At 41.9% G+C, this 12,053-nt stretch overlaps 1 protein-coding gene across 3 annotated transcripts in view; it reads left to right on the top strand.

Moving 5' to 3' along the window:
- The window catches only part of arnt2 (aryl-hydrocarbon receptor nuclear translocator 2), a 316,675-nt gene that overhangs the window by 249,817 nt on the left and 54,805 nt on the right, over positions 1-12,053 (top strand). For all 3 annotated transcript variants that reach the window (XM_067971628.1, XM_067971629.1, XM_067971630.1), the window contains one exon: positions 8,499-8,667. In XM_067971628.1, the coding sequence (XP_067827729.1) occupies positions 8,499-8,667 (169 nt within the window). The remainder of the gene's footprint in view (positions 1-8,498; positions 8,668-12,053) is intronic.

The following is a 12,053-nucleotide window of genomic DNA, read 5'->3' as shown; positions in this document are numbered from 1 at the left end:
TTCAGGGGGGCCTCCGGCTTCACTCTTTCACAATCCCCCTAGTTCCAACATGGTGTCTTCAAAGACACTCGAGGTTTTGAAATTTCTGGGCCCTCTAGTCCGGGTCCATTTCCTTCTGTCACTTGCCATCTTGTCCTGCAAGGCCGTGCTCTCGGGACGTTACAGGTTTAAAGAACACATACAATGATACAGAAGCATCATTGTATATAATGGTAAATGAGTGCAGCTAGTCTAGATGCAACTAGATTACATAAAATTACATAGAATGTACAGCACAGAAACAGGCCATTCGGCCCAACTGTTCTATGCCGGTGTTTATGCTTCACACAAGTTCAAGTGCAGCTTCTGTGAATCTGGGCCTGTGTGGGTTTAGTACCCAGCATTTTCCAGAAAGTTGACAGCTCTAAACTCCTGGGGGTAGATTTTGACTTTGCACGATAGTGTAAAACGGTTGATAGCGATTCGGCAGCCCGTTTTACATCTCCGATTTTTATTTCCATTGACTTCAATGTAAAATGTCAAAATCTACCTCCTTCACTTGTGTTACAAATCCAGGGTATGCTGTGGATACTTTCTCGGGATCGGTGGGTTCTGTTAGCAGAGCCCATGCCCCTCACGTTTCAGATTTGGATACTGTGAACTCACATGCACTTCTCCGATCTCTCGATAGTTGGGATTGATGAACACCCAGGTACAACGAGGTCAATGACAAATCAAGAAGCTGGTTTATTTTGCAGAATATATTTGACTACACAAAAGTAACAATTTTTATAGAACTTTCATAAACTTTTGCTATAGTGCTTCCTGTATCAACACAAAACAATGTTAAAAAACTTAAACAATCCCAAATAGCGGATGGAATATTCACTTCCTGTTTAATTCCTTTTGGGTCACCACCTAGCTGGGAAAACCAACCTGCTATGTCTTAGTTACCAGCTCAGGCCTTCTTGCAGTCTTTGGCCTGACTGACTCTGAATATGTTACTTTCTCTCCTTTTTGCTACTTCTGATCCCAGGAAGCAGAATTGCACCAGGTGACCCTGGCAGATACCCCTGCTGAGCTGCAGTGAATTGGGCCATCTCAACCAGAATAGGTGTGAACAGTCACTAAAGGGTCCAAACTAACCTTTATTGTCCACAGCACGATAGTTCAGACACTCGCTCTGAGTCTTAATCTATGTCTCCAAGCCCTGCTGTTGTGTGAATTTAACCCCTTGAGAGCTGAGGTGAACTCCAAAGTGGCATTTTTAACACATATTACACCAAGGTTCCCTCCCATGGCAGCATAGTCAGAAATCTCCCAAATGTGACATCTTGTTTTACAGGCGGGAATGCAACTGTTTAAATGGCTGCTGGAGCTCTAAGTTCCTATCACGGAACAAGTGCAGAACATTCTGCGGGGGGGAGGGGAACAGCCAGAAGTCGTGGTCCATGTTGGAACCAACGACGTGGGAAGGTTGAGCTCCTGCAATCAGAGTTTTGGGAGCTAGAGTACATGTTAAATAGCAGGACCTCATAGGTGTTAATCTCTGGATTACTTCCAGTGCCACGTACTAGTGGCACTGGGTATACGAGTAGAAATAGTAAGATAAGACAGGTCAATGCGTGGCTGGAGAAATGGTGCAGGTGGGAGGGCTTCAGATTCCTGGGGTATTGGAACCAGTTCTAGGGAAGGAACAACCTGTACAAGATGGACAGTTTGCACATCAACTGGGATGGAACTAATGTCCCCGCAGGAAGGTTAACTAGTGCTGTGGGAAGGGTTTAAACTAATTTGACAGGGGAAGAGGCACCAGGATGAAGAATTAGAGAGGAGAAACAAGTTGCACAGAGGACTGGGAGAGACAAACAGCATTAGAATAAAGAGTAGTTCAAAAATAGGAGGGATCAGACGGGGGAAATGCGAGGCAAACTAAGATAGGTTTGGAGTTCATGTGCGTAATTGCACGGAGTATGGTTAATAAGGTTGGTGAGCTGCAGGCACAAGTAGCCACTTGGGATTGTGATATAGTGGCAATAACGGAGACCTGGCTCAAACAAGGAGACGAATGGGCACTTAATATTCCTGGCTACAATGTATTCAGGAAAGGTAAGGAAGAAAGAAAAGGAATGTGGGGGAGGCAGTGGTTGGCAGTATTGATCAAAGATACTGTTACAGCACTAGAAAGGGATGATGTACTGGGTGTATACTATAGGCCACCAAATAGTGGGAAGGAGATAGAGGATCAAATTTTCAGGCAAATTGCAGAAAGATGCAAGAACTTTAGGGTAGTGATAATGGGGGACTTCAATCATCCTAATATAGACTGGGATAATAACAGTGTAGGTCAAAGAGGAGGAGTAATTCCTGAAATGTGTACAAGAGAACTTTCTTGATCAGTATGTCTCTAGTCCAATGAGGAAGGAAGCAGTGCTGGATCTAGTTCTGGGAAATGAAGTGGAGCAGGTTTTAGTGGGGGAGCATTTGGGAAACAGTGATCACAATATCATCAGGATTAGAATAGTTATGGAAAAGGACAAGGAAAAATCAAATGTGAAAATACTCAACTGGAGGAGGGCTAAAATCAGTGAGTTGAAAAGGGATCTGGCTCAGGTGGATTGGAATCAAAGATTGGCAGGTAAAACAGTAAATGAGCAATGGGAGGCCTTCTAAGAGGACCCAGTTTGGGTACAGATTAGACACATTCCCTCGAAGGGGAAAGGAAGGGCATGCAAAGCTCGAGCTTCCTGGATGGCTAAAGATACAGAGATTAAAATTAAACAGAAAAGGGAGGTTGATGATAAATGCCAGGTTCATAATTCAGTAGAGAACCAGGCTGATTACAAAAAGTGCAGGGGAGAACTGAAGAAGGAACTAAGAGGGGCAAAGAGAGAGTATGAGAATAGATTAGCGGGTTACATAAAAGGGAACCCAAAAGTCTTTTATAAACATATAAATAGTAAAAGGGTAGTCAAAGGAAGGGTGGTACTGATTAGGGACAAAAAAAGATCATCTTGTGGAGGCAGAGGGCATGGCTGAGGTATCAAATGAGTACTTTGCATCTGTCTTCACTAAAGAAGAGAATGCTGCCAATGTCACAGTAAGGGAGGAGGTAGTAGAGAAATTGGATAGGATAAAAATAGATAGAGGTGGTACTTAAAAGGTTGGCAGAGCTCAAAGTAGAAATGTCACCCGGTCCGGATGGGATGCATCCTAGGTTTCTGAGGGAAGTAAATGTGGAAATTGCAGAGGCTCTAGCCATAATCTTCCAATCCTCCTTAGATATGGGAGTGGTACCAGAGGACTGGAGGATTGCAAATGTTACACCCCTGTTCAAAAAATGGGAGAGGGATAAACCAGGCAACTACCAGCCAGTTTGCTTAACGTCGATGGTGGGGGAAACTTTTAGAGATAATAATCCGGGACAAATTTAATTGGCACTTGGAAAAATATGAATTAATAAATGAAAGCCAGTACGGATTTGTTAAAGGCAAATTGTGTTTGACCAACTTGATTGAGTTCTTTGATGAAGTAACAGAGAGGGTTGATAAGGGTAGTGCAGTTGTTGTATATATGGACTTCCAAAAGGCATTTGATAAAGTGCCACATAATAGACTTGTCAGCAAAATTGAAGCCCATAGGACTAAAGGGACAGCATGGATACAAAATTGGCTAAGGGACAGAAAGCAGAGAGTAGTGGTGACCGGTTATTTTTCGAGACTGGAGGAAAGTGTGCAGTGGTGTCCCCCGGTCGTTATTCGGACAACTGCTCTTTTTGATGTATATTAGTGACTTGGACTTGGATGTACAGGGTATAATTTCAAAGTTTGCAGATGACACGAAACTCGGAAATGTAGTAAACAGTGAGGATAGTAACAAACTTCAGGAGGACAGAGACAGACTGGAAATGGACAGATTAAATTTAACGCAGAGAAGTATGAAGTGATTCATTTTAGTAGGAAGAATGAGCAGAGACAATACAAACTAAATGGTACAATTTTAAAGGGGGTGCAGGGACAGAGAGACCAGGGGGTGTATGTAAACATGTCTTTCAAGGTAGCAGAACAAGTTGAGAAGACTGTTAAAAAGGCATATGGGATCCTTGGCTTTATAAATAGAGGGATATAGTACAAAAGCAAGGAAGTTTTGCAAAATCTTTATAAAACACTGATTAGGCCCCAGCTGGAGTATTGTGGCCAATTCTGGACACCTCACTTTAGGAAGGATGTTAAGGCCTTAGAGAGAGTGCAGATGAGATTTACTAGAATGGTACCAGGGATGAAAGATTTCAGTTATGTGGAGAGACTGGAGAAACTGGGATTGTTCTCCATAAAGCAGAGAAGGTTAAAGGGAGATTTGATAGAGGTGTTCAAAATCATGAAGGGTTTTGATAGAGTAAATAAGGAGAAACTGTTTCCAGTGGCAGAAGAGTTGGTAACCACAGGATACAAACTTAAGGTAATTGGCAAAAGAACCAGAAGCGACATGAGGAAAAAAAATTTACGCAGCGAGTTGTTATGATCTGGAATGCACTGCCTGAAAGGGTGGTGGAAATAGATTCATTGGATGAATACCTGAAGGGGAAAAATTTGCAGCGCTATGGGGAAAGAGCAGGGGAATGGGACAAATCGAAATAGCTTTTTCAAAGAGCAGGCACGATGAGCTGAATGGCCTCCTTCCGTGCTGTATCATTCTATGATTATAACAGCTGTGCTGAATGGGGTCCCCCAGCCAGACCACCAAATTCCATGCTGAAACTGCTGGGTGAATGCAGTCAGTGCTATCACTCGCATTATTTTCTGTCAGATACAAGTATCTTCCTTGCCATTAAAATAAAAAAGGACCTACCATTTACTGGACCTAATTTATTCCTGCCACAAGGAATGCATGATCAATGCTCAAGTTATTTTAAGTGAATTGTTTAGGAGTTAAATATGACTTGATTGTTATCCTACTCAGTGTTGCGCAATTATGGAAAATTTTTAATGTCTACAAACTGTCTTTAGCAATTAGAATATACATGAATAGGGCGCGATTCATTATGATTTCTGTTTTTGCCAATAAGGATTTTGTAATGAGTCTGACCTACAAGTAAAATTGCAATGGAAAAACTTTTGTATGACTTGCTATGTATGTTGACATTTATGGTGGTTGTATTTACGTTCAGTTGATCTTTGTGTAAGGAAAATGTGGTTAAAACATATTTGCAAAATTGTGCAGTTGGTTTCCAAATCTGTTCTTTTCCATTGTAGACTCATCATATGTTTTGTGTTCCCTGCTTTTGAAAGTTTATCCTTACACTGGGGAAGGATGTCAAGGCCTTAGAGAGGGTGTACCAGTATAATCCTGTACAGACAATTTGTGGATCTGTGGGGTTCTGCTCTTGACTTTGTCCAAGGCATAGATGGGTTAAAGCCATGCTTGAGAATATATACTTACATCATTTGGGGGGAAAGAACTATCCTATGATAAAGCAAGGCCCCATCTGCTTTGCTCAGTAAACATTTAAGATCCATAATGCGGTAGCAGTTTGATGTAAAAAGAAGGCATGCGATTCAGCATGTGACAGTGTCCAGTGCAGGTCAGTGGCAGTGGCACTGGCACTGGCAGGCATTGCTCCTTGACCAAGGGCTCAGGAAAGGCAGAGGACGGGGAAGTGGCGGGATGCCTGATGAAGGGATTTTAAAAAGTAAACTGACCCTAAATGTTCCTTAAAATGAGGTTTTAACTCTAGTACTGTACTCAGTACTCCAGTGAATATTCTGGGATATTGGAATATGTAAAGGATATTGTTCTGTCATCCGGTTGACATCAGTATTACAGCAGAGTAAAAAGAAACAGGCAATTAGTGTTTGAGCATTCTACATTTGACTGGCTTTGTAACCTCTGCCTTGCCAAAATTATTACACCTAGTCAAAAAATGTTTTCTCTAAAGAAAGCGTGACCTGAACCAATTTTAAATAAAAATTGCATAGATTTCACAGATGTATTACAATCTTATTTACATACAAAAAGCTTTCCTATTACTGACTTTCCAATGGTGCATGAAAAGAGCCAACGCATGGAATGTTTTCAAGCTACATTTATTTCACAGTTTATGCAAATATCTTTATAATCCACATCCAGCACAACTGCCGAAAATGAGTACAAAATATTTACTTGTAACTAAAGATTCACAATCATTAACACAGTCATTAAAGGAAATGGAAAGTTTTAGCGGTGATGGCCATTCAAACTACCTCCTCAGTCTCTATTTGAAAATAATATATAGCAATGAAATTATTTTACCTGTGTTGATATACCATCGATATTGTTGACTGACACCCACTATTTTGGGTCTCCCTTTCTCAGCCACTCCGATGTCTATTGTGGCGAGGTGTTATGTACATTTTTGGAGCAGCTCCTTTCACTTCTGTGAGGACCAGAATTTGAAACCAATTTAGGAATTGATCTGGAGCCATGAATGCCTGATTGATTATGTAGCAAACCAGGTTGGGAGGCTCTGGACTTGCTTCTACATCAGTCTGAGGTTCAGATCACAGGAATGAAAGGACCTCCTCATCTTCGTCCCCTCTAAAGAACCTGCTCAAATTTGACATTGGCAAGGCAGTAGGGGTTTACCTAGTTGTTTCATGTTTATTTTCCCTTTCCATGGCAACAAAATGGCAGCATTTCTCAAGACCTGTGTGCCCCATTACCTGAGACAGATTGGCACCTCAGGTGTAACCAGAACCTAACCTGGACTTTTATTGCTGAATGTGGATGGTTAGTTATATGCCACCAGCTGTCAGAATTCTGACTGGTCAGTTCTCTTTCTTCCCTCTTGCTTCACAAGTGAGGAAGGAGGGTGTTCTGTTTTTGTCCGTTTATCTGTCTGCCACACCAATAACTTGACCAAATTTAACCATGGTCAGGTCAGGACCAGCCTGTTCAGTGTATGCAGTGTGGAACTGAGTTGTACAAACCAAGAGTGTCCCAGATACGAACCTGTTCTGTGCTGAGTTTGCTGTTCTGAACCAGGCTGGTATTCGGGGTGCTAGGGAGAGAAACTATGGCAAATCTGAGTCAGTCTATAGTCAAAAGCAACTAGAGAATTAATGCTCCCTTATGGTTTATAGCAGTAAATAGCAGTACAAGACTAGGCTAAGAAAATATGGGACAAAAGGCCAATTCTGAGCATGTCTATTGGCAAAGGAACCCTAGTGCTGGAGCAATGATACTCCCTCATACCTTATTAGTAAAATAACAGCGTGAGAAAGAAACTAAACATCCAAAATGGTTTGTACAACAAAAATAATGCTACCTTTATGAAAATTGTGGCCTGTTACAATAGGGATTGAAATTCTTGTGCGCTAGTTTTAGCACCCTAGTTCACACCGTAACATCAAATTCCAGTGTGCATTAATTTAGTGAAGTTGTTAACAAGTTTATTTTAAAATTAGCACATAGGAATTCAATTCCCAGGTGGTCTGTTGTTATATGCTGCTTGTATTGTTTTGATCTTCTGAATGACCTACACCTCTAATATGTTCGGTTATCATTTTTGTCATCTTGTTAGTATTACATTTCCAGCTTTAGTAAGCTTTCAAAGTAGCATATTACCAAAATGTTCTGAACATTTACATATTGAGGGCTTTATTTGAATTAACAAATGGGTCAAAAGAATAAGGAGACCACATATTGCTTGGATAATAAGATACTAAATGGGGTAGAGGAGCAGAGGGATCTGGGGGTACAGATGCACAAATCACTAGAAGTAGCGAAGCAGGTTAATAAGACCATTTTTTTTAAAAAAGCAAACCAAGCACGGGTTCATTTCTAGAGGGATAGAATTGAAAAGCAAGAGAAATTATGCGAAATTTGTATAGAACCCTGGTTAGTCCACACCTGGAGTACTGTGAACAGTTCTGGTCTCCATATTAGAAAAAGGATACAAAGGCACTGGAGCAATTGCAAAAAAGATTTACTTGGACGATACCAGAACTGAAAGGTTACACCTATCAGGAAAGGTTGAGCGGGCTGGGGCTCTTTTCTCTTTTTAAAAAAAAGTGAAGACTGAGGGGTGACCTGACAGAGGTCTTTTAAAATTATGAAAGGATTTGAAAGGGTAGACGTAGAGAAGATGTTTCCACTTGCACGGGAGACCAGAATTAGGGGCCATAAATATAAGATAGTCACTGATAAATCCAATAGGGAATTCAGGAGAAACCATTTTACCCAGAGAGTGGTTAGAATGTGGAACTCTCTACCACAAGGAGTAGTTGAGGCGACTAGCATAGATGCATTTAAGGGGAAGCTAGATAAACACAAGAGGGAGAAAGGAATTATGCTGATGAGGTTAGATGAAATAGGAAGAGAGGAGGCTCGTGTGCAGCATAAACATCGGCATGGACCTGTTTGGCTGAATGGCCTGTTTCTGTGCTGTACATTCTATGTAAAAAGAAATTTGTTCAGAGTACTTACTTTTATTTAGACTTCAGGTAATTCAACATTAAAAATGACATTATCTCCTCTTACAGCAAGTAGCATCCCAGTCCGGTAAGGCTCAGTCACCACCTTTCGCCATGGGATCAAGTCACACATTCCCAGCAGACCCGTCTACTTTCAGTCCTCTCTCCAGTCCAGTGTCGACATCTTCACCAGGAGGACCTTCTTATACCAGTCTGGCAAATCGATCCACCGGTTTTGGTAAGTAGGAACCTAAACTAGTCAGTTGGCATCTTTCCCAGACCAATGCATTTGTCTGAAGATGGGTCAGAAATTGGGATAGAGACTAAGAGAAACCAAATGTCTTGTCCTGATGTGATGCTATCACCCACATGATCAGCAAGCCCTGCTCCCAAAACACCGGTTTGTTTCTTCCTACCGGGTTTCAGCTTTGCTTCACGATAACTTTTTGCTGCAGATTTTTATATTATTCAGTGCTGACACTAACCAAGCTACTTGTTGACTTCTGTCATCAATGCTGAGAAATTCTCCTATTGCATCACCAACTGGCGCCTGTGGGGCTTGTGAGTAAAAACGGTTTCATGACTCAGTGGGTTTACATGATATGTGGAACATCTTCAAGTGTTTACAATTGCTGATCCCACTAGAGGTGTCTCTTATCTCATTATGTCACAATGTCAAATTTGCCTGGAGTCTCAGCCTATATAAGGTAGAACTGGCTTCAGTGTTTTGGAATGCACTGCCTGAAAGGATGGTGGAAGCAGATTCAATAGTAACTTTCAAAAGGGAATTGGATAAATACTTGAAAAGGAAAAAATTGCAGTGCTATGGGAAAGAGCAGGAAAGGGGACTAATTGGATAGCTCTTTCAAAGAGCCAGCACAGGCACGATGGGCCGAATACTGTATGATTCTGTGGAGATACCCCTTAAAAATGATTGAAAAATGAAATGGATAAGCCATTCTAATGAAAATGGCGCTTCATGAGGACACCAATCAGCAACATGAACAATGCAGGAAGCAGAGTTCGCCTGCCACCTCGCGTTAGTCTCCTTTGGTACCAGCCAATACTGTGTAGCGGACAGAGTGTCAGCCCCTATATAAAGAAGCTCCTCATTCTTATCCTGATTGCACAACTTGGTATGTCTTCATCAGTGTGTGTAGAACATACCAAATAAAGAAGGGAAAAGATTGTCGGCTCCTCTATTCTTCAAATCCAGGCACCTTCCATACACCAAAGTTGCTCGGGCCACATTGGGTTCAATATTGCTACCTTCATTTTCTTTTCTCCGGGATTGGTTCAAAATTTCAATGTTCTCTGTGGGCAGGACTTGCTTTTATTTTGGGGTTGGGAGCCAATGGGAAATTTCTTGAAGTCATCAATGTCAAAAAATCTTAACGGGCCATTTTGTTTCCGTTTTTGCTTATTTGAAACTTTGGATGCACTGATTATAAAATAATTGTGATTTCTGAAAGTTAATATTTATTTTGTAGATTTTCCAGATGATTCATCATTACAATGATTAGAGAGGAAATATATTCACATCTCCGAATTGTTAAGTGAAGTGTAATTTGAGGCTTAAATTACAGTAAATCACATATTATAAATTTTTTTTCTTCTTCCCTGCCCCATTAATTTGGTTTTCCTTCATTCCCTTGGTCTCCCCATGTTGCTCACTTGCCAAGCTGAGAGGACAGGCAAGCAGGTCTGCTCTTAGGCTAGCTGCTAACACATGTTCACCCCAGCAGCGTAACATAAGTCGCCCAGTGATTCTGTGCCTGGCTGTTGCTTGGCGTGGGCATTCCGGACATCAGGAATTTGCTGGGAGGAAGATGACCTTACATCCTGCTGCTCTGTGTGACATATTTGGACGTGACACCAATTGACAATTAATGTCTCATTTATTAATAGTCAAATCAAATATGTAAAGGTATCAAATACTTAGGCAACAAAAATCAAAACAATATTACTCTGTTTGATTTCTGGACAGAGGTTGTAATTAAGTTGGCGATATGGTCGTTTCAAGTTTTCTGACAGTGACGTTGTCTTGCGATAGTCAGGTGTTCTTCTGACTGCGGTGTCATCTTCAGGCAGCTAAGTGTTCTTTCAACAGTTGGATGGTCTTCGCTGATTCCTCTGCCCTGAGCTCAAAAAACATTGTTTTTTTTTGTTCCCCCCACCCCCCGGCAGGAACCTCTCACCATATATGGAACACCACTCATACGACCCTTATAGATTAACAAAGTTGTTTTTCAAAGAATTCAAGATGGTCAGCTTATTTTAATATTACTCATTTAACCACAAGACCCTTTTCATGGTAGTTTTTCAAGAAGGCCAGTTTGTTTGACCACATTATCTAGCTATCTCATCATGATCTCGGTCTTATCGCTATCTTTGGATTATTGTTACCCTTTTTGGGTCATTGTACCTCTTTTATCACGTAGCTGCTATGTGGGTGAGGGTGATAAGGGTCAGTCACTAGTCAAAGGTTAACAGTTTGCAATTCAGCAAAATACGCAGCATAGCCTGCAGAGCATGATGGTTAGTAGCATTAAGAAAAAGATGTCAATTTTTCTCTATTTCCAATATTCTTACAGGTTCCACACTTCGAATGGGAGAAGACTAAGTCTTCAACCCCTCACTTATTTATCAATCTAATCCAATAGGGAAATGATTTGGAATGGCGCACATTCTGCTTTAACTTGGAGACCCACCGGCGGACCCAGTCGGTAGACACTATCAGGAATATGGTAACCAGGACTTGTATGTATACAATGCCAAATGTGCCCATCGGGATTCACCAGTATTTTAGACATTCTCCTACGTGATTTAGCCCCATTTGTTTGTATACCTCTCTCTATTTCCTTGTTAGCCTGCTGTATTTTGACCAGATGTTTCTGAGAGGTAACGCTTCTTTCCAAGATACTTTTAAGACTGAATGGTAAAGGGGGAATGGGATGCCCGAATCGTATTACAGCCTGTAATGCTTCCTCCTTCAAGTTCCCATGGATCTTCAGTCTGTGGCGTCATGATCAACTATAGTTACCGGGGTGACCCGATGGGACCCTAGTTCAAACTCATGGGAGGGGGTTACACATCCGATTGACCGTGTTAGTGGACACTCCCTACCTCAATCTAGTGTTCCTGATAGCATGTTTTTTTAATTCGTTAATGGAATGTGGGCATCACTGGCAAGGCCAGCATTTATTGCCCATCCCTAATTGCCCTTGAGAAGGGGGTGGTGAGCCACTGCCTTGAACCGCTGCAGTCCATGTGGTGAAGGTTTCTCCCACAGTGCTTTTAGGTAGGGAGTTCCAGGATTTTGACCCAGCGACGATGAAGGAACGGCGATATTTCCAAGTCGGGATGCTGTGTGACGTGGAGGGGAATGTGCCGGTGGTGGTGTTCCCATGCGTTTGCTGCCCTTGTCCTTCGAGGTGGTAGAGGTCGCGGGTTTGGGAGGTGCTGTCGAAGAAGCCTTGGCGAGTTGCAGCAGTGCATCCTGTGGATGGTACACACTGCAGCCACAGTGCACCGGTGGTGAATGGAGTGAAAGTTTAGGGTGGTGGATGGGGTGCCAATCAAGCGGGCTGTTTTGTCCTGAATGGTGTTGAGCTACTTGAGTGT

The sequence above is a fragment of the Heptranchias perlo genome, chromosome 34 (genome assembly GCF_035084215.1).
Source record: "Heptranchias perlo isolate sHepPer1 chromosome 34, sHepPer1.hap1, whole genome shotgun sequence".
NCBI lineage: Eukaryota > Metazoa > Chordata > Chondrichthyes > Hexanchiformes > Hexanchidae > Heptranchias > Heptranchias perlo.
This window is presented reverse-complemented; position numbering and strand designations above follow the sequence as displayed.